General features: G+C 41.2%; 2 protein-coding genes and 1 long non-coding RNA gene across 19 annotated transcripts in view; 2 read left to right on the top strand and 1 right to left on the bottom strand.

The window, feature by feature from the left end:
* Positions 1-3,060, top strand: part of LOC310904784 (uncharacterized protein) — a gene marked incomplete at its 5' end in the record, with an annotated part of 195,057 nt that extends 191,997 nt beyond the window's left edge. Inside the window, one exon of the mRNA XM_083849956.1 lies at positions 2,348-3,060. The remainder of the gene's footprint in view (positions 1-2,347) is intronic.
* Positions 1-22,531, top strand: part of SEMA6D (semaphorin 6D) — a 30,723-nt gene that overhangs the window by 1,379 nt on the left and 6,813 nt on the right. For 5 of the 17 annotated variants that reach the window (XM_083850082.1, XM_083850092.1, XM_083850076.1 and 2 more), the window contains 16 exons: positions 15,315-15,471; positions 15,840-15,951; positions 16,552-16,612; positions 16,742-16,804; positions 16,890-16,991; positions 17,212-17,302; positions 17,580-17,699; positions 18,154-18,242; positions 19,005-19,222; positions 19,331-19,462; positions 19,662-19,817; positions 19,905-20,078; positions 20,836-20,976; positions 21,082-21,159; positions 21,979-22,070; positions 22,420-22,476. In XM_083850082.1, coding sequence (XP_083706208.1) covers positions 15,363-15,471; positions 15,840-15,951; positions 16,552-16,612; positions 16,742-16,804; positions 16,890-16,991; positions 17,212-17,302; positions 17,580-17,699; positions 18,154-18,242; positions 19,005-19,222; positions 19,331-19,462; positions 19,662-19,817; positions 19,905-20,078; positions 20,836-20,976; positions 21,082-21,159; positions 21,979-22,070; positions 22,420-22,476 — 1,795 coding nt within the window. In that variant the 5' untranslated portion in view covers positions 15,315-15,362. Of the gene's footprint in view, positions 1-1,056; positions 3,089-13,572; positions 13,766-15,314; positions 15,472-15,839; positions 15,952-16,551; positions 16,613-16,741; positions 16,805-16,889; positions 16,992-17,211; positions 17,303-17,579; positions 17,700-18,153; positions 18,243-19,004; positions 19,223-19,330; positions 19,463-19,661; positions 19,818-19,904; positions 20,079-20,835; positions 20,977-21,081; positions 21,160-21,978; positions 22,071-22,419; positions 22,477-22,531 lie in introns of those variants that run through there. The other 12 variants (XM_083850081.1, XM_083850080.1, XM_083850079.1 and 9 more) reach the window with 6 other exon arrangements.
* LOC310904870 overlaps positions 20,918-22,531 on the bottom strand; it is a 140,313-nt gene continuing 138,699 nt past the window's right edge. Inside the window, exon 9 of the long non-coding RNA XR_014588657.1 lies at positions 20,918-21,025. This is a non-coding gene — a long non-coding RNA (uncharacterized lncRNA). The remainder of the gene's footprint in view (positions 21,026-22,531) is intronic.

Raw genomic sequence — 22,531 nt, forward strand, 5'->3', positions numbered from 1 at the left:
ATAACGTGCTGGAATTACAGCAAACTTCCTCTAAAATACTATTCAGAGCTCTGTAAATGGGTGGCATTCTTTCCCTGGTTATTTCCTTTGGGGAAAACATGCATCTTTATGGGTATACCTTTGTGTTCTAAGTTGTTAGTCTTCCTCTACTAACGTTTATGTATTCACTTAAATATTATTTGAGGGAACAGCTTCCCACTGTGCTAGAGGCTTTTACTGCTGCTGTGTTGCTCTCACATACAAATACTTTCACAGAGAATTTTCTGAGGTTCTTTTCCTTTTCCAAGTCTAACAGGAAGCTCATTGTAAATCCTTGCAATCACTTTTGTTGGAAAAGAGAATAGACTTTTTTTCTGCTTTATTCACAGTATAAAATTCTATGTACCTCTAAAGTCTACTTAAGTTACTATTCAGTAGATTAAGCTGTACGTAATCATGTTTAATGTAGTAAGTGGCAGGCATATTCTGTTATGTTGGCAGATATTGTATAAACATTTACTCTGGCTTAGATAAATACAAATTGCCAGTTGAGTGCTCTGATTTCTTTTTCTATATAACCATGAACTTTAACAGTTTTTATATTAACCAATATAAAGCTCAGTTGTGTTAAAAACAGGAAGAGAAAGTTTGTAGTCAAAATTTATTACTGATCTGAATTATGTAGCTCAGTTTTCAACAGAATAGTCAAAATGGTATAACCCAGAGGCTCTAAATTGGTTTATTTAACAGGCTTCTCTCTTTCATCTGCATCTTTAGTTACAGTAAACAGCTACTATCCTCTCTCCTATCCTACAGTCTGTTGCTACCTGTTCTCATTTATGGTCAAGATGCAACAAAGATAACATCATCTTCTAACCATGCTTTGTGTGATGCAGGAGTGTGTGCCAGGAATACAGTGATGGCCCTGTCAAAGCTCTACAAACAAGCTGTATGGCTGCATTTCCCCCCCACCCCTCCCCAAGTCTCCTGGGCCCTGTTAGCTGGACCATCTGAATGTTCCTACCTCTTTTGTGTGGCAGAGCTGAGCCGACTGTTAGAGCAGGTACTTCGGCCCTTGGAGCCGCAGTAACTTTGATGTAGACTTATGAAGTGCACACATTTAGATAGTGCTTAATTACATATGCAATTAATTCTGACTAAATCGGTCTTCGATCTGATCTGTCCTGTCATGAGATATGTGAAGGTAAAGAAAGTACACCGTAGAGGCTCACTTCAAAGCGTATATTAAGCATTTGTAATAACATCTTCTGGTCTTACTACAGTCAGTCACATACAGGCTGCAGCTCTTGATTATTATGTCTGTTTTTGTTATTCTTTTTTAAAATGCTATTGCACTTAACACAGCATTCAATATCCCTTGAAGTCGTGAAGCCCAGTTAGCTTGACAGAACCTGTACAAAACATTGAAATGCTTAGGTTATACTTCCTTCTGAAAAAGAGAAATTTGAAATCTGAAGTCAAGTGGAAATCCTTGGAGAATATGGCCAGTTTTCATCAAGTGTCAAATGAGCGATACGGCAGAGACCATTTCAGTTATGATCTTTCTTTGCAAGACAAAGCAACCAGTTACAGGAACAGCTTCTGTGCTCATATAAGCTTATGTTGAGCTTACTTGTGTGGGTCTCTGGTATTTTTCAGAGAATGCACTATGTGTTTGCAGTGCTTACTGAATAAAGGATATGGTGGTTGATTACGTATTTGTGTGTTAAACATACCTATAATTCCAGTTAAGAAAAATCAGATGTCTTTCCATTGGGTAAGGTAATAATTTGCTCCATGAGTAATTAAGAAAAGATGGAAGGCATATTATTTGCATTTGGTAGTATAAGTTATTTTCAGTCTTAGCAGCTCTGTGTGTAATTAAAACAGTTCAAATGTTGCTTTCATCAAAACTGCTGTTAGAACAGATGATCTCTTCTTATGCATCAGATAAGCTACTACAGTTACCGTTAAAATCCATCTAAGCCATTTTATTAAGTTGTTACTTGTTCTGTGAATAGCTGCCAGCCTTGAGTTCAAGAGAAAGTAGGTTCTGATTTGTTCCCATGTCACATGGAAGAGGTGTGCACTGAAAAATCATATTACTGCTCTTCTGATGCTGTTTGCAGCTCTGTGTGTTGTCTGCCATAGCCACTTTCCCTTGTTGTGGTTTGACAATAATTACAGTACAGCTAATATCAGAAGTTGATTCAGTGTATTCAAACAGGACGGCTGTTGAATTGTCCCACTTCCAAAGTCAAATGTTTGTGTAACCACAGATCAAATCTGTAGTGCACATATATAACATATGAGTTGTGTTTATTTCCCTAACTTTTCTATTCCATTCGGCTTTTGTTAACTAACCCAGGTTAGCATTTTAACAACCCCAAAGTGAACTTCTGCCATTCTCCCTGCTTGGACAGTGTGTGTAGGCCATCCATCATCCTGTCCTTGGCCACAACAGCCATAACCATTTGGAGCTACACAGAAACCATCCGACTGTGAACAGCACAGCTGGCTGCAGCAATTTTTTCTTCCACACCACTGGCAGCATTGTCTGGCTGTGGTAACTAAAGTTAACATCCAGAATGTGAAGTTTGTGCCGTACCGGTGCCCAGGCCCCGCTGCAGCTCAGCAGGCACACCTGCGGACAGGCTGCAAGATGGCTGCTGGGAGCGAGGCAACCGCTGGACTCTTTCCTTGCAGGGCTTCAGTTTGGAGGCAGCAACCTGTTGTGTGGAGCGGGATTACGTTAACTCAGTGCTTGCTCGCTGAATCCTGCGCTCGCTCCTTCGGTTTGCAGATCGGGGTGTGCTTTGAAAGCTGCCAGCTAAAGAAACAGAACTTGCTGCCTTAACTGAGCCACGCAAACAGCCAGAGAGCACAGAAAGAAATGGAGAATTTGGGCTGTTTCACACATTCTTGGAGAAGCCTTTTTAGTTCCACAGCGGAAACCATGTGATTTCACAGGATCTGTGCCCAGACTCTAATACTCACTACAGATGCATTCCTTGGTTTGTTTTGCAGATCTGTGAACGCAATAGTAAAGAAGTTGGTGTGCAATTTGTTTTAATTGTGACCTGTGTTCTGAATGGCATGTAACCTGCAGGTGAGTGTCCTTGTGGCTATGTGCTAATTGCACCTGTGGAAATTTTTGCATAATTTAAGTAAACTGGCCTGGTGTGACTGACTGTCGTGTATGAGCCACAGCTTTCTTGCTAGAAGAGGAGCCTTGCTTCAAGAGCAAAGGAGGTCAGGAGGTGTTGCCAGGCAGGGAGAGGCTGGGGTGGAAGTGGAGGAGCAAAGACGTGGTGGTGGAGGAGGAGGAGGAGCAAAGAGCTCAAGCAAGCAAGTGACATTTGTTCTGTCCAGAATGGTTACAAACCTTGTAAATGAAATCAGTCCCTGGACAGCTTTGATTTATATTCTTACACAGCAGATTGGCCTTGGTCTGCCTGACCTTGGTAACATTACAGAGGTCGTATTTGCACACAGATACTCTTCTTGCAGAAGGGTTTGTTGTTGCTGTTATTTTTGTTAACAGTTGCATCCAAGAGCCAAATTGCAGCCTGTGTTTCTAATTCGATAGGCACTGGAACACGGCATACACAGAATTTTTATTTACAGGATGGATCCTGTTCCCCACAATGGATGGTTTAAGAGATGAGACAGCAGATGGGTACAGACAGGCAGAGGCCGTGAGAAGCAGGAGAGCCCTGTTGGCCTGCATAATCAGCAGCCGTGTTCACGCACAAGCCTCCTAAACTTAGCCAAGCCGCGTGTGTCGGGGAGAGGGGCACACATGCTTGTAGGCATCAGAGGCAAAGGGAGCTTTGAAGAGGGGTTGGGCTGCAAATGAGGAGTTAATTGGCAGGCACGTGCTGGGGAGCTCTTCAAGTGTCAGGGGGAAGCAAGCAGAGGTGCTCATCTGGAAAGGTAACGAGCAGCAGGGACCAGCATCACAGGCCGGCTGCCATCGGTGGTGGGAGCAAAACCTCTGAGGAGATGAGAGGTGATCAGCTGGTCACTGTGCTCAGTTATTACTGGAATAATAGGCTTTTCTTAACATGAGCCACATAGTTCATCTCTCTTATGCCAAATGGTCACGACAGCTGGGCCTCTGCTTTCCTGAGCAGCAGTGAGGAACCAGCTCACGCCTCCCTTAGGTAGGACCTTCCTCCCAGTTTTACTGTGGCATGAAACCAAAGGTACTTCCCTTAACTGCCACTGCTGCGCTTCCTGGGCATGTTTACAGGCATTGGTGGTGGACAGGGACTGCAGCGGCTACTCACAGGTCCAGCAGAAAGTGTTGCAGCTATTCCTGTGTACGTCTGTCATGGCAGATGCGCTTTGGGGTCAAAAGAAAATTCTCATGCTGGTATTTCAAGACCCTGTTTACATATCCCTCTGCTCAGGCACTCCTTCCCTGTGGTGTGTGAACACTTAAGTGTCCTTTCAGGCTGCGTAACCTCCCTGTTTTGGGAGGTTACAGAGAAAAATCATATGCATATTTAACTTACAGAAGCCTGAGTGTATACTTACAGTTGCAGTGTTAAAATTTTAGATGGTGTTTGAATGTTGTCCAGCGTTAGTGAGGAAGCTGTAGCTCTGCCTATTAGTGGGATGGTGGTTTTACAACAAACAGCCATAAATGCTCTGTGCCTGCCCTGAGCCAAGCAGCACCCAGGTGTTAAGTATCAGAGTACTTAGTACCTGGTGGGTCAAGGAGGCTGGGTTCTGCAGCAGCAACTCGAAGCAACCAAGCAGCAAGGCAGTAGAGGGCCCTTTTGCTTTCAAACAGTTGGCTAGGAGCCAGCACTGGCACCCCCTGCAAATACAACTATTTTGTGTATTGCCACCTGGAGACAAGTGGTGAAGAGAGGGCTAAGGATAACAGAGGAAAAGCAGTGGTGTGAAAGCTGTCAACAGTGTGTGAACAATGTCCCCAGGTGTCTCATGAAAGGAGTAATAAGGGGAAAAAAATCATCTCGCAGAGTTGAATGGTTTCTTTCAATTTGCAAAGTTCTGCTCTCCTTGACAGTTTCTTAAACCCAGCACATGTTTATCAAAGATTAACACTGAGAAGCCAGTAATTTGTTTTTGCTCAATAAATCATACTTTCTTCATAAAGTAAATGCTATGAGGATATTTTTAGCAATGTATAGGTTCTTTTTCTTAATGATAACCTCAAACAAAGATAATCAAATCCCATGTTTTGGGGATTAATCTGACTCCCTGCAAGGGTATGCATAGAATTTTTTTTCTGTCCTTTGTACTACTATGCAGGTTTTACTGTGAGAGTGGATTATGGCTTTTCCTCCCCCTAAAGCATCAGATTTTCATCCTTGCCAAAGGCATAACAAGCACTGCTCGTGATTGAACAGTGGTCTTACATGGCAAACTATGCCAGCGCAAACCTAAATGTATTTGGTGCAGCTGTAGAGAAAAATAGACCTGCTGACTGTATTCTGTGTGGTTCAAATAAATTTAGTCATTCTTACACTGGTCCTGTATTACTAGTGATAACACAAGGATTTAGGGAAACATTGCAGTTGTATTGGGTGTCCAAGGGGGCAATATGGAAGGGAGAAGGGGGCAGGTTGCACTGCAGAGCTCTGAAATCCCAAGTCTCATTCCCTGTTCTGCCACAGATTTCCTTATGACCTTCATTCAGGCACTGTGGACCATATGTTACTGATTTAATTTAACTTCTAAAGCTCTGATCCATGGCTTCTCTGTGGCTTGCAAGCCAAAACATTGGTGGTAGTGTTATGGACGTGCTTCCCTGCCATAGGGGGTGCATGTGACCATGAGGTGATACAGGCAAGTAAAAGGCAGAGGGACAGGAGGGCTGGTGCCCAGCACGGCTGTGTCCTGTTCCAAGTGACTGCTGTCTCCACGACTGCCAAGTGTGGGCTCCACAGGTTGGATTTGGCCCATGGGAAGCAGGTGGTTCTTTGGGAATTCCCTGAAGTGGTGTGATGCAGCACAGGGATGTCTCCCAGCTTGGGACCCAAAGCAGGATAGCCATGGCTGCATGTTGCACCAGTCCTGCCTCCAACCCCCAGCTGGCTTGTGAAGTGCCAGGGAGCAGCAGCAGCAGGATAATTTACCTAGCTGCTTTTATATCTGTTTAATAACTTCTGCTGAATGTAAGGCAAGGAGTCAAGCTGGCTCAAACCCTGCACTAATGCATCTGATTTTAAAACACACAAAAACAAAAAATCTCACTGCAACCCCTGTTGCGATAACCCAGGTGCTCTCAGGAGACCCTCAGCACAGGCACCTCTCTTGAAGAGCCACCTCTGCTGCCCCAGCTGTCCCCCAGGGGCTCACAGCAGCAGCATCAATGTTGCCCCTCTCCCCTGTGACTGTGAATATATCCATACATACACTTACAAATACTCACAGGCTACAAAAGCAGCAAATATAATAATGTGATCCAACTGTTCAGTGCTAGGCTAGAAAGAAGTGTTTTTCTGCCATTATGTGAAAATTTAGCGTGACTGGAACAGAGTCTGCATTTGATTAGGCAATTTAAGAAATGTAAGAGACTTCATACTGTAGGGCAGTGCTGCAAAACAATTGCTCAGAACATGTTCTAAAATTGGTTTGCCTTCACCAGATTTCCATGTGTTTCTGCATGACATCTCAAATGAAAATATGAACAGTCACGTGGCAAGGGACTACATTTTGATATTATGGTAAATAAAAGCAACAGTTTAAGCAATTATTCTAAATTCTGAGTAGTCTTTGAAAGGGAAAAAAAAAGTTCTCCCATTATTTACTTTCTATCTTGGGAAAGACATTTCATAACACATCCTTTGACTGGTGTAGTTAATCTTTAATGCTTAACAAGATAATAGTAATCGTTAACTTTGAGCTCGGGCTTCCTCCAGTTTTTCATGCCTGCATTTGTAAATGTAATTGATTGTGGCCAGGAAAGTGGCAAAGCACATGCTTTGCATATACAAATAGGTAACTGGGTGGCCAGCTACCAGATTTGTCCATGCAGAAAAAACAAGGCCAGTTAAAAACACGTTCACTAGTCTCTAGAGGCAGTATTCCTGTGGGTGAGGCTGGCTGACTGTTCCAGTTCCGAGAATGGCATGCTGATAATACCAGCGCAGTGCTTAAGATGCTCTGATGTGTTTCTTGCCAGCTGATAGCCTCCCTCTTCCCTCACATTTTCCGGCAGCCATTTACTTTCTCTTTGAAGTGAGAGCAGTGCCACTCAGCAGCCCTTTTCCCCAGCCGCAGCTCAAGCCAGCGACCCCCGTGGCCCAGGAAGGCACAGCCCTGCTGCGGGGATGTTCTGCAGGGGGAAGAGGAGATGCTTTCTGGAGTGAGGTTGATGGCAACGTTGTCTGGGGCACAGCCTGTTGGACTGCAGATGTGACCTTTCCACAGAGCAAAACCCTTTCTTCTTCAGCTATACTGCTCGTTGCAGCATATTCTTTCCCCCAAACATCCCATTTCAGAACATCTCATCCCCATTATCCTGACCTCCTGGTCTCCAACCAGGCCTAAATTGGCAGTGCTTGTTTTGGGGACCAGGGCTGGAGCGCTGCTCAAGGTGAAGGCTGCTTTGTGCACTTCTGGAGGACCGCAGGGCTCACCACACAGAGACCACGGTGCCACCAGCCGTTCACAGTGTTTCTGGCATCAGCTGGACTTGTCCAAGTTGTGCCCAAGACCTTTGTTAGGCCCTCACCTGCAAATACTGGCTCATACCTGTCCTAGAGCTCCTTATCAGATGATGCCTAATCATGCTGAAATGAGTGACAGTCTTGCTATGTAAATCGCGTACTGTAGGCTTGCAGGTAGACAAGGTTCTTACTTCACTCAGGCCTCTCACCCACATTTGTAGCCAACTCTTAATGGGAGGAATAGGTAATACTGTGGTCTAGCTTCAGGGTTTTGCCTGGGGCTGAGGGGGGCAGCTGGGTTGTTTCTAAACCTATGTCCAAGACTGTATGTACTACTGTGAGTAATTAGATCTTTGCCACCCCAGTTTAAGACTTCTCTCTAATTTTCAGGATAAAAAGATTTCAGACTAAACACTACTGAAAATCGCCAGACACCTCTGACACAGCTGTGAGCTGGAGACACCCAGCAGCTCACCCTGATGAGCTGCAGCCGCCTGCTCCAGCAGGGTGGCATTGCTCGAGCTGCCTGGGGATTGGGGCAGGGACAGGGGCGCATGCTACCAGTGCCACCCGCGGCCAGGAATTAACAGAGGGAGGACCAGTGCTGAGAGAACAGCACAAGCCCCAAACATCCCTGTACAGACTTCCTCTGCACCAGTCCTTGGACACTTCTGTGAATAAATTTAGCATTTGCTAGGGCAGTCTCACTTGGGCACAAGCAGTTTGAATTAATGAAACACAGACCTGCTAAAATGGTGAATCCAGAGCACTGCATAAGTTGAAGTACCTTGCACTTTATCACCAACAGCTTAACCCTGGCAGACTTTCAAGGGGAGCGTATATTTCAGGAGTTTTGTACAACAGAGAGCAGATTTTTTCATAGATGTGAGCTGAACTCAGTTGTTTTTGGCTGGAGGGCTTTTATATTGCCCTGGTAAAGGAAGGTAGTTAACGTTCACTCTCAAAAATTAACTTAAACATAATTGAAGCAATCACTTACGGTTTGCTCAGCATTTTATTTCCTTTCCTGCTGAAACTACCTTGTGTTCAAGTAAATTTTTGATCACAAGAGAATTTAGCCCTCAAAGTGCATCTAATCAACCACTAAGCATTTGCATCATTAAAAGTCACCCTATCCATTTTGCAAGTGTTCTGTCAGCTTGTTCCAGAGAAGAGGGGTGCGCTTCCTGTAACATTAAAAGCCTGCAAACAACTGAAGTGTAACTAGCAATACCATAAGCCAATTAAGATGAAAGCTGTGATACTCAGTGGTAGGGTTTCATCACTTAATACTAAACCTTTTTTTTTTTTTTTACTTAGACATACATCAAGAGGTGTTAATGCAGAATCCTTAAAAAAAAGTCAAGTATTATCTTAAAATAACACTTGTTATTTGCACTTTTGCACTGAATTAATATCATAGATCCCAACATCCTAAATTTTTTCTTCAGAGCTGTAGATTTTAAAATTGTTGTTATAAAAATATGGATGGCTACATACTGCAAGTTAAAAGTTGAGTGTACTTTTATAGGACAGAAACATTTTTTCTTATATATTTATTTATAGATAACAATGCCACAAGTTTTTAAAGGGACCACAGTAATACATTAAGTATGCTTCTTTTATTATAACCACAAATATTTTCTTGTGTTATTTGATAATTAGCTGAAGCAGTCTGTCACCAAACTCCACAACATGGATTTACCACATCATAGACAATCTGAGATTTAAATGTACATTAAATCTCTGTGCCAAGCACTGCCTTCAGGACCTTTACTGAAGTCATTGTTCATTAAAAGAAACACATTTACAAGAGAATACATCTGAAAAACAAAATAAGTCACAATTGCATCATTAGAAAACCTATGCATAGATATGATCCAATATAGGAATCTGATCCCCCTGCTTCTCATGTAGTTGATACTGATACAGCGTTTTAGTCGAACGTTGCATTTTATGCAGAACACTGTTTCGCATGTAAGCAAATAATTCCTCGTACCCACTTCACACAGTGAGACACAGACCAAAAATAGAGATAGGACAAAGAATTGTTTGCTCCCTGTTCAGTTCAGACCACCAGACCCTGGGCCATGTTGGTCATGTATTTTGGCTTGGATCATACAAAAATGCTGCATTTTCAGGTCTGGATTACCGACGCACGCTTTGGTGTTGGGTTTACCCTTGAGTGGCACTGCTGTAATTAATTTAGTCCATGCAGGGGTGGAGGTGCTGTTCTAACTGAATACCATGGTGCATCCAAGGTTGCCAATGCATACATTTCTACAAAGGGTCTAGGGCACCAGAGAAGGCCTTTACCACATTCATGTATTTTGTACTAAATATTTTAGCTTCTGAAAGGTTGACTTGCTAGTCAAATGCAGCAGCAACCTGCCTTTCTTTGCTACCCACTGGTGAAGGGCAGCTTCTGCACCAGCACCTTACTAGTAAGCTCTCCTCTCTGCAGCTGGAGTTGAACTTCTCCCACCTCGTAGCAGTTACCACCAGCAAGCGAACGCATGGTCGAAGCCTGAGTCCCCCAGGGCCAAGGCCATGCCAGTGCTCCTATGAACTTCATGAGGCCCAGAATTTGAAGCTCACCCTTCTCAGCTAGTGTTTTTCAGCCTGCAGTTAGTGGACCAAAAGTGATCTCTACTTGAAAAGATAATCACTGAGGCTAAATAATCTTTTAACCTTTTTTAACCTAACTAGTCCTTTACGTACAAAAAAAAAAAAGAAGTTGGGAGGGAGGTGATAAGCACAAGTAAGTTCCCATTCTGAGACCAACATAACTTTATTTGGTTGTTTGGTTGCAAGTGAGGTTGTCTGTGACTTGCTCTAGCCAGTCCAACAGACCTTTGTTGTTTCAGCAGTCTTCTGGTTAAAAAGCTTTACAGCACTGCAATGAGAAACTTTCCGAGCATCTGTGAAAAGGCAGCGCTAAGGACTTTTCTTTCATTTCTCTCTGGCTTATTGTTAGAAGGGTTTCATGCTCAAAATTTCAGAAGGTGCCATCTCAAATGCAGTAGTTAGGGCATCTGCACTATTCAGTGCCCTGAGGGAGCCATTTGCACATGGTAGGGACCACAGGGCGAGGGGGATTTCCTGCTTAGTCAAAGCCACTTGGGATTGTGGGAAACCACATCACGTAAATTGACTAAACTCAGCATATTACCAATCAGTTCTGCTTGTCCCTCACCATGGTTAGAATATAGTTCTACGTACCCAGCAGATGCCCGATCTCACCTCAGAGCCTGGTTTAGGCCTGGGTCTGCTGCTAAAGGAAAATGGTGCAGTCAATTAAGCCTTTTTGAGTTAAGTACCTGGTTTTCAGCTTTTTTATTGCAACCTACTCTCCTTTGCCTCAACAAATTCTCCAAAAGTGAACTAACTTTTGGGATGTATTTTTCATTCTGACCTATCTCACACTTCTGCCTGGATTTGCCACTCCGCACTCCCGTCTGTGTTTAGCATTTTGAGAAACATTTATTGTTGTGTTAAGGAGACTTACAATTTCTTTTGAGCTAACAGAAGATATTGCATCAGTCTGGGTTGAAGCTATTTTATGTGTTGCTTCTCTCCGGCTGGCTGAATGCCCTTTCCCTTCCCCCTCTTCTTTTCCGTGGCAGCGCGCGCAAAGATGATTGATGGAGCGTCACCAGTGCGTTGTCAAAGGCTGGAGTAGATTAATGGGCAAGAAACAGTGGCCTATTCCCCTTCATGTGTGATTGTTTGAAGGAGGGCTCATATTTTAGCAGAAATGATATCCTCCTTCTCTGGATTCCCCCAATCAGGAGTTGAAGGATGGGCTTCGTATCTGAGATTGAAAGGTGCCAGCCACCAAGAGCCTGTTTATATCTGCGACAACTGCCTGCCTTCCTCCTGACCAGCCATGCTCACCCTGAGGCCTGTTTCACTCAGAGTACCACTTTACTGGTGTGGATTTATGCCAACAGCTAACATTTATACCTCTATTTCTCTGTATTTGCAGACACAGCTAGTTACGGTGTGGAGCAAACGCCCACACCTCTGATCTGTTCCTTGCTTTTTTGCCTCGATGGCACTGGCCAGCTTGCCTGTGCTGCCAGGAGAGTAACACAACCCAGAGCAACTCAGGTGCTTTAAAGGTTTCCTTGGTTGTTGGCCTCGGTCACAAATTCAGCCTTGGTCTGTGCCTCTATTACCCAGCTGCAAAACAGGGATAGCGATATGGTAATTTCCAAAAGATTGCACTTGCCACGAATTGATTCCTAACAGAAATGCTAGGAATGCAATTTATAGGAGAAATTAATTAAAGACTGGTCTGAGTCCTGGCTGGGGAAAAATTATCAGACCCAGAGTATGATTGTTTTCTACATTTTCTTGAGGGTAGACATTGCCAGCATTTCATAATCAGCTATTCTGGTCCAAACAGATACTTCAGCATTGTTATTTGTAGTCCACAGTAGCCTTCTATAATAGGCTTGAATGAAGCAAAAATTGTCTTTCACACCAGCATATCTGCGTGTACCAGAAGCATACACCTGACTGTCATAAACCCCTTTTTCCAAGGGCTAGATGGAGCCCATTTTTCTGATTATCCAGGGAATGGGTTTATTGTTCTTGACGAACAACTTGCTGTTCTTTAGGTTTATTCTCTTTTCAGTGGTTCTGATCTCAAGTTTGTGCCCCACAGCTAAAAACTGCATTTGAATGCCCTCTTAAAGCAGGTGCCTTTTCTTTTTTGTATGTAGTTAGAAATCAGGACTACTGTTCATTTGCTTGTAATATTTTTACAAGCAAAACAATAAGGAAAGCTGTACTTTTTACCTGGCTGGGTATGGTTTGCTGATGCAGTCCATCTCCCTGTGCGTTTCTCACTCTCTTGTCATGACAAACATCTGTGCTTCATGCAGATGTAGGTGTTTTGTTTTTGAAAGACTTGTGAAAGGTTTAGCTAACAGAAATTGCTGAACATAAGTATTCCCACCTCTTTTGTGTTCTCAGAGCATATATTCAGAGCATATGTTCTCTGGCATATATTCAGAGTTTGGGGGGTTCTTGAGGAAGACATAAATGTGTGTTTGTTCCTGCTCTGGATGCAGTCTCTAGGAAGACACCTCCTGTGGCTTTACGTTTACAGAACTTTGCCTTGTTTTCTAGGGAGTAGAGTTTGGATGTATATCATAAGGAAAGTTGAATTTGAGAGAAATGATACCCTCTTCCTTTACCTGGCATTTTGGTAGTTTCCTTTTTGGTTTTGTGACAAGTTGTTTTTTTAGGTCACTGTTGTTGTGGCCCACACACAGACAAATTGCCCTTTTGTTCTCTGCAGCCTTCTGAGTCCAGAAGACAGTATTTGCTTTTGTAAGGGAAGTTACATTTAAGTTTCAAATTCATTGCCCCATTGAATTCTTCCTAGATGAGATACCGCAAGGAAAGAGAAAAAAGAAACTCTTCCTAAGATATGCCCATACTGGCAGAACTTTTACAACTTCAGGCTGTGTGCATTTTGCAGCCAGGATAGGGTCTCTTTGTGTCATGATGTGTGGGCCATGCATGGCCTCATCTTCTACACTAACTAAAGCCTACATGGCTGGGAGGACATCTTGCTCCTTTGCAGTTTGTATTCATTCATTCTCTAAGAAAATGGGGTTTCAGGGAGGGCTTTTACTAAGCACCTTGTAGATGTTACTGTCCACTAACACAACGTACTGTTTATATGCCTTCCCTTTCTCTTCCTTCACTGGGACAGCAGTGGATTGGATATTTGGAGACTGATTTTCTTTAAAAAAAATATATATATATATCAATAATAATTTAAAAAAGGACTGTGTAACCATTAATGATTTGTTATTGTGTCTAGGAGCTACTGTGCTGCAGGACTTTGCTCTAATAGTGCTTTCACAAGAGAGAACTAATTTGACTAACTTTATTAATTCCAGTTTGTTTTAAGTTTGCTCACTAGTAATTTAATGCAAGATGCTTCAGCTGAAGAGGCCATGTCAGGACAAGGAAGAGCAGAAGGAAAGTGCCAGGAATCATTATTGTTTATTAACCACTGCACTCGTCAATCTTGACTAAAAGCACAGCCCATCCGTTCTGGACGGGTGGACAGAGATACAGAAATATCATTAACGGTGGAAAATGCTTCTTTTCAGGTCAGTCCATAATGGACAGGCATTCAGACAACACCCACAGCTCCACTCCCATCACCAAATATTATCTGCATTTCAGTTGGTCTCCTCACAATCTGAACTCACAGAGCTCAGCAGCTTTGTGGATGGAAGGAGCCCTGCCCCTAGCCAGCTGTAGTATCAATTAACAAATACAGTTTTCTCAACCCAAGTAAACATTACAAAAAGGTTAAGTGTTGTTATGAAGTGTTTTTTTAATTGCTTTTCAAATTATTAAATGATTAATACTTATGTGCTTTGCTGGATCGGGCCTGGCACTTTGTGCTGGCAACATGTACATCTCGCAGCAATTCTTGAAACATTAAAATTTAAGGGCTTATTTTATTCTGTTTAGACAAAGGTTTAATAACTGATTTCAGCAACTGCAAAGCATTGGACGGGTGACTCAAAGCTCTGACCTGTGAATCAGGGCTGAATGAATGTCTCCAAAAGGTTGGAGGAGGGAATAGTACTACATGTGCCAAGTTTGTAATGAGAAATCTAACCCCTGCTCAGACCACTTGTGGTCATTAAAGATCGCATTTCACTTTGAGATGTTTTCTTGCATCCTACCCAAATTGCAACTTGAGTAGTTGAATTCTGCTTGCTAAAATATCCCTGCAGTTTAATTGGAGACATGATGTTTCCTTTCCCCTCTAAAGAGCTTCGTTGTATAAGGCTGTGTTGCTGTTATAATATGTGCTATATAATCTATAGAACACACAACAAAATAAAAAGAAAAACAACCAAAAACCCCGTGAAAGCTGCTGCTAAGTTGCTAGCTTTCTATCATAACAAATAGAATTAGGGGGAAAGCTGGTTCTTAAGAGCCCAATTCAGCACCATGATCTGTATTACTTTGCCACACTTGCAAACCATGCAACAAACCCTTGTGCACCACAGAGGCAGCATTTTTCCATTCACTCTGCATGTGTGTAAGCCAGCGCTCAAGGCACAGCATCAAGTGCCTGGTCCTAGACATAACATCTTTGGCAATGAGCCTGTTAGGCTTAGTGGTATGATGGCACAGCCTAGAAACAAGCAATAATTCTAAAACATGGAATGGATCTTCAGACAGATTGTGTGTGTCATGACTTTTTGTGGATAAGATTTAAGTATTTTATGGGGAAAGGGTTTTATTGGATGACATTCTGTGATAGAGGGGATGGAAAGAGATTGCAGTTTAATTAAAATTCTAATCCGAAGTTTGACAATTTTTCTTGCCAGGTCAGCAGCCTGCATGTTCTGTTTGTTATTCCCATGAATTAAATGGGCTGACAATCATCAGCTTTTTCAGAAATGCCGGTAAATCCAGCTAAAAATTAGCAAACATCCATATGTTTCAGAGCAGCTTTGAGCAGGGATATGTCACGCAGCAGTTTTCCATCACTCTACGTTTAGGAGCCTTTCAGAAGCACCGATGTAGTCCACTGGTGCCAGTGCTGAAACACAAAGGAAAGGCACCTTCTGCAGTAGGAAGTTACGTTATTGCCCTGTGCTGCTGAAATCTCACTGGTATGTTCCTGTTTTCCAGGTAGTTAAACAGTGTTGCCACAAAGGTAGCGCTCAGCTTTCACCAGCCATGAGGCTTCCTCTGCTTTGTGCCTCTGTGATGCTAATGAGTCTGTCCCAGTGCCGAGCTGTCAGCTTCCCTGAAGATGAGGACCCTATTAACATTGTTGACTACCACTGTAAGTAATCCACAAATGGTGCTAGCCACTAGGAAAAAGTTGTAATGCTTTTTTTTTTTCCCTTGGGAAGTTACAAAAAAAAAAAAAAAAATCTGTTTCCTTTCAAATTGAAATGTGTTTACTGGCTTTGTATCTTTAATGGAACACTTAATCATTTTCTTAAAAAAGCAATCAGAAATACAGCAATAACTTCAGGAAAAAGAACATTTGCTGACATTAGCCATCTTTTTCTCATTTATATTCAAGACATTACTCAAGGAATTTAGTTTAAACCCTTCTACACCTAGTATATACAGCTAATCAATGCCATATATTGATTCTTTAGCTCTATAATCCTGAGTGATGGTGTAGCCCATTTTTACTTGCAGATTCAAGGCAATATCCAGTATTTAGAGGACGCCCTTCAGGCAATGAATCTCAGCACAGACTGGACTTCCAACTGATGTTGAAAATTCGAGACACACTTTATATCGCTGGCAGGTAATTTTCCTTTAGTCAGTTTATTAGTTTAAAATTCTTTTCTCTTCTGGTTTTGCATTGATGTGTAAAATTCATTTAAAAAAAATCTGCAGAATATGATAAAAATTAAAACTGGGGGAGGACTTCCCAGAGAAACATACCATATCTATGGCCAGTGCATGAAAATTGGATTTGAAGGCTGCAGTTACTGTAGTTATGCTAAAACCAATGATCAAATACTCTTTTCCCTCCTTTATATTAGTGCTCTGATAAAATCTTCTCCTGATTATTTTAAACTTGGACTGACACATCAGGGACATAGGAAGTGAGTGTGAAACACTTGAATATTTACAGTCTGGATTAGTCTTCAACATAATGGAAAGACAGGGCAATGAATAACTGGATACTATAAGTGCAATCTAAGGTCCACACCAATAAAGTCAACATTACCCTATTTGCCCATGCGCAAACTTCTCCCATTTGTATTAAATGCAGAAAAATCATAAGCATTTCATACAAACTTTTTGTCTAACAAAACACTCTAAAAATAGATTTAGCTCAACAAAACTAAGTCCAGTTAATTAATGAAGTGACTTGTGTCTTTTTACTCTTTGCAAACAGGGATCAAGTTTACACTGTAAACTTGAATGAAGTTCCAAAATCGGAAGTTACTCCAAGCAGGGTGAGTAGATAGAGGAATTGGCAAGGGAGGCTTGGAGGTATTTTGTTTGTTTGTTTGTTTGTTTGTTTGTTTTGTTGTTGTTTTTTTTGTGGAAAGAAAATGAACTTTTTTCTGGTTTGATCTGAATAGAAATTAACATGGAGGTCAAGGCAGCAGGACAGAGAGAACTGTGCAATGAAAGGCAAGCATAAAGTAAGTTTATCACATGCACTGTCACCTACTAATGTGAATTGTATACATGAAATATGTGATTGATACATCTTAACTCTCTTTTCAGGATGAATGCCATAACTTCATTAAAGTCTTTGTTCCAAGAAACGATGAGATGGTATTTGTCTGTGGAACAAATGCATTTAATCCTATGTGCAGATACTATCGGGTAAGGATATTGAATATGTCATTAATCTGTTACTGGTTTTGCTTGCACTAATTATGCTGTAGCATATACAGCCAGTGTGACTGGAGAGTGTTTCAAGGTGAAATAAAACCAGACAGAAGCCAGTTTGCTAAATTAAGTTTTGTTGAAAGACAATGTTATGTTTTTGTGCCAGTATACAAAATAGAAATGACACTACCACCCATTTATTTTTCTTCTCTAGCTGAATACGTTAGAGTATGATGGGGAGGAAATTAGTGGTTTGGCAAGATGCCCATTTGATGCCAGACAAACCAATGTCGCCCTCTTTGCTGGTAAGAACTTTTGCTTGTAATGAGTCTAAATGATTAATGACACCAGAGGAGCCAGAGAGCTTTTAAAGCAAGCACAAGAAAACTAAAGGTGTCAAGGTGCCTCTACTCTTAAATTTTTTAAAGGGCCTCCAAAGGATTAGAAGCTGACCTGTTAATAAATAGGTTACAGCAATTTGGGGAAGAATGGCAGTAAAAAAATGGGGACAAATACAGGCTAGTCAGAATTCTGTAGATTATTAAAGGCCTCTTAATACCACATTTTCAACTTCCGTTTTAGATGGAAAATTATACTCAGCAACCGTAGCAGATTTCCTGGCAAGTGATGCTGTTATTTATCGCAGCATGGGGGATGGATCTGCCTTAAGAACAATAAAGTATGATTCCAAATGGATAAAAGGTAATTTGGGGGAGTGTTTTCCCATATACACGGTGAATGTAATTTCAGTGGCACAGAGAGTCAGGTAATTCACAGCCAGCATGTTTTACTGTCACCATACATGCGGCTTTCAACGTAGTATGATCACAATAAGAAAGCGGTATCAATAAAGCAAATTTTTTGTTAAATACATCAGTGAATGAATCTGCAGTCACAAAATAACTATGCTGAAATGCAGTTCCTTTGAGGCTTTTTTTATAGTCCATTAGCCAACATTAAAGCCTTAAAGTCCATTTAAGCTCCAGTGCACCCATATTTGGACATCCTCAAGTGTCTGGAAGACTGGACTTCTTGTTAGCTGGTATGGAGAAGCTTCTCCTGTGGGAGAAAAGCTGCCAAATCACACAGTGTAGTCAGTGTTGTATGCCAGTTGAACAATTTTTTGAAGTAACTTTCTCCTTGCTCTTTATTACAGAGCCACACTTCCTCCATGCCATAGAATATGGAAACTACGTTTATTTCTTCTTTCGAGAAATTGCTGTAGAGCACAATAATTTAGGCAAGGTGGGTATCCTTACAGCAAGCTATCGCTAGCTACAAGTCTTCGCAGAGTTAGATCATCCTAAAACAGCAACAGTAACAAGCACAGTTTACTGTAAGAAGAAGGGACTAGTACAAAGTTTATGTAGTTGTCCCAACTTTATAATTTACAGGGAGGAAAAAAAAGGAAAAATAGAACAGGGCATTCTTCAACCAAAAAGTTGTTTGTATTCCTTATGGCTTGCAATTAGGAGAGCTCTCTACAGGTATCTTTCTGTGTCACTATTGCCTTAACTGTTGTGGCAAGTAATGGAAAATCCGAGTGTTTTTGTTTTGTTTTTTTTTCATGCTTATTAAAGGAACAAAAGAAAACAACACAAAAGAAGAGTTTCAAAGAAGTTTCTCTAATGTCCCTGGGTATTGAATAATTTAGTCATACCAGTACAGAGTATAATACTCATGCTTCACCATGGAAGGATATTCTATAATAAATTATTAACTCCTTTACACATGGTTAATTAAAGTCTTTAAATCTCACTAACAATATGATTTTGAAGGCAAGAAGGGTAGGGACAAGCTGGTAGAGTTGCATTTGCTTGGTGATACATTAAAATGCCTGTGCACTAGCAGCTAAACATTGTTTGCTTTCTTCCTTTCTGCGTGGATGAATGACACCTGCCTTCCTGATCTTCAGTGTTTTTATTATTATCTCAGAAATGAGAACTCTCACCCTTGCATCTCTCAAACCTTCCTCCTTTTTCCTTTTTTTTTTTTTGTCCTTCACAGGCTGTGTATTCCCGTGTGGCACGCATATGCAAAAATGACATGGGGGGTTCTCAGAGAGTCCTGGAAAAACACTGGACATCCTTTCTGAAAGCTCGGCTCAACTGCTCAGTTCCTGGAGATTCATTCTTCTACTTTGATGTTTTACAATCTATCACAGACATAATAGAAATCAATGGAGTCCCCACGGTTGTTGGTGTATTCACTACACAGCTTAACAGGTGAGAGATGAGCAACCTTCCATCAAAGGTAGTTCTCTGCTTCTCTCTTACAATGAGATTGGTGCCATTGTAGTCTGAGTTCTCGCAACTATTTTTCTTATTTTACAGCATCCCTGGTTCAGCAGTCTGTGCTTTCAGTATGGATGACATTGAGAAGGTCTTCAAAGGGAGATTTAAAGAACAAAAGACTCCTGACTCTGTTTGGACGGCTGTACCTGAAGACAAAGTACCAAAGCCAAGGTAAAAAGTTTTTACTTATGATACCGTAATACTGTCCTTGTAAAGACCTATGTTAAATCAGCTGCACTCTTGAGTGACTTGTTCGGTAAAAATCAAAGCAGAGCTTTACACTTTAACCATAAGGATGCTCATTAGCAGGCTGCCTTCTCTCATTAACTAAAATACCAAGAGGGAAAAAACAATGTTGTTTTCCTTTCAGACCTGGCTGCTGTGCAAAACATGGCCTAGCAGAAGCTTACAAAACCTCCATTGATTTCCCAGACGAAACGCTGTCCTTCATTAAATCTCATCCTTTGATGGATTCAGCTGTTCCCTCAATTGTTGAGGAGCCTTGGTTTACCAAAACACGTGTCAGGTATGACATAATTCAGAGTTAAAGCATGTGAGAAGGAAAACAAGAAAACACACTGTTAGTTAATGACATGCCTTTTTGTCTTGATAGATACAGATTGACATCAATTGCTGTAGACCACGCTGCTGGACCATACCAGAACTACACAGTCATATTCGTTGGCTCTGAAGCAGGAGTAGTACTTAAAATCTTGGCAAAGACCAGGCCTTTCTCTTTGAATGACAGTGTATTACTGGAAGAGATTGAAGCATATAATCATGCAAAGTAAGTATTACCAGAACACCTAAAATACGTAGCTTTTCATCTAGTCCTTGGTACCTAGCTAAATAAAAATGATGGTGAACCAAAACTAATTCATTATTACCAACATCATCATTTGTCATTTCACAGTGTTTCTCATGTTGAATAACCTGAAAATATTTGGTTACTTGCCATTTTGCTTGGGTTGAGTGAACAACCTAACCTAATTCCACTCTAGTGACATCAGTGATACAGTCTAATTCTTCCACAAATAGATACATTTCTTACTGAATATCAAACATCAGAACAATCTGCTGTTAAAAAGCAACGCTGAGAGCTTATCTTGAGGGTTTCTCAACAGTGACCAATAATAAATAAACTACATCTAATCATTTTAAATTTATTTATTCTGGAAAACAGAATTTGGAAATGGAAGCAGTCCAATTAGACTCTACAGGTGCCCAGTACAGGACTCCTGTTCTGCTCTGTTGAGATATTTATGTCAACTGGGAGAACAAAGAAAATGAATTTGTATTTTTCTCCTGCATAATTCAGCAAAATAGTCACCTAGCTGTAAATAAGAGTCAGAAGTCAGTATTGATAACCCAGCTTATCAAATCATGTTTGCTTACAAACCACTCATAAAAGACTAGTACGTTATATAAGGAATTATTTTTTCAGTATCTATACAAACAATAAATAAATAAAATGTTTTCAGCGTAAGCTCTGCCCAAAGTACTACAGTTGTAAAATAATGGCTTCCCATTATTTTTCTTAACAGGTGTAATGCTGAGAGTGAGGAAGACAGAAGAGTCATCTCCCTTCAGCTAGATAGAGACCACCATGCTTTGTTTGTGGCATTCTCCAGCTGCGTCATTAGAATTCCTCTGAGTCGGTGTGAGCGTCACGGGTCATGTAAAAAGTACGGCCCCGTTCCTGAGCTCTTCCTTAAAGGAAGGGTGCCAACATCTCTGGGGAAGGAAATAAAAAAAAAATGCATGATTTTTTGGGGTTTTTCTCTTTCAAGGGCATGTATTGCTTCACGGGACCCATACTGTGGCTGGTTAGACCATGAGGCATGTGGAAGAGTGACACCGGGCATGCTGTAAGTACTCCTTCTCAAATTAGCCCAGCATCTCTACCATGTATTTTGTAGACTATACAAGCTTGTATCCTGTGCCTGTTCCCTTGCACTCAATTAATAAATGTCCATTTTTTAGAGCTGTTTTTTCAATGTACTATATATATGAGAGAACAGAATGCTGAAGTCTGAACTAATTCTGCAAACTCTAAGTGAAGACTTCCTTTCAGTGGGAGTTTTACGGGTGTGTGTGAGGACAAACAGACCTGCAGGAAGAGCTGTTGGAAGCAGGAAAGCAACAAATTGCTGCCTGTAAACCTGAGCAGCTCAGACAGGACAGTACACGCTGTCCCCTCCCAGGCCTGCTCACAGCCAGGGCACAGTCAATTGCGAATACAAAAGCACAGGTTTCAGAGTGGGGAAAAAAGAAAGATTTTGCCTCCACACTGAAACTAGGGTGATATATATACATATCAAAGGCTTTTTGCACAGATCTAGTCTGTAATATATAGTGCATTAGCAGCTGTATCTTAAAAAGAGGCCTTTGTAGCAGGCCAGCTCAAACTTCAGCTTAGTATAATTGCACAGTTCTATCCAAAGCCAAGAGCACACCCGATGCAGAAGATGTGACAGGGTCACTATGAAGAACATGATCTTTTCTACTGCCTGGCATTGTATATACAATGTTAAAGCCTGGATATAAACAAATTGTGTGTTTTATAAAACAATTTATTTTTGGCCATACACTAGATTTTGCCTCTCTATGGTGACTGAATGTTTCCATTTATTGCTTTCAGGAAAAAAAATCACCATTTTTTCCCCTATTAATACTGTTAATTGCAGGTTCTCTTTATTTGTTTCATACAACCACAGCACTGGAGGATATGTACAAGATGTAGAATATGGCAACACAGCGCAGCTTGGGGACTGCCATGGTAAGGCATAGTCATTGCTTTTCATTTATAATATCTCAGCAGTAGTCTGTGGCCACGCTTCACTATAGATGTTAAATTTATCATGAGCTTTTCAGTAACAAGATGAACACATCACCTGCTGTTACTGTGAATGTTCACAAAGCTGAACTTTCTGGTCCTGGGTGGCAGAGTTTTGTCTTTCTTCTCCTTCACCGGTTTACAACTACTTGGGGTCTACAGCAAAGTATTGAAGAATTTATTTTTTATAACCAGTAATATTTTAGTTTTTATTTTCTGTCACTCAGGTTTGAGATCTTTTGCTTTCTTTTTGTTACTTTTTACTGATTACTTGTTCCTTTAATTCTTTTAGAAATTTTGCCTACTACAGCTACACCAGATTACAAAATATTTGGCGACCCAACATCTGGTTAGTTTTTTTTAATTTTTTTGAATTAATGACCTTTACTTTCCTTCAGTTCAGC

This window comes from Anser anser, assembly GCF_964211835.1.
Source record: "Anser anser genome assembly, chromosome: 10".
Classification (NCBI taxonomy): domain Eukaryota; kingdom Metazoa; phylum Chordata; class Aves; order Anseriformes; family Anatidae; genus Anser; species Anser anser.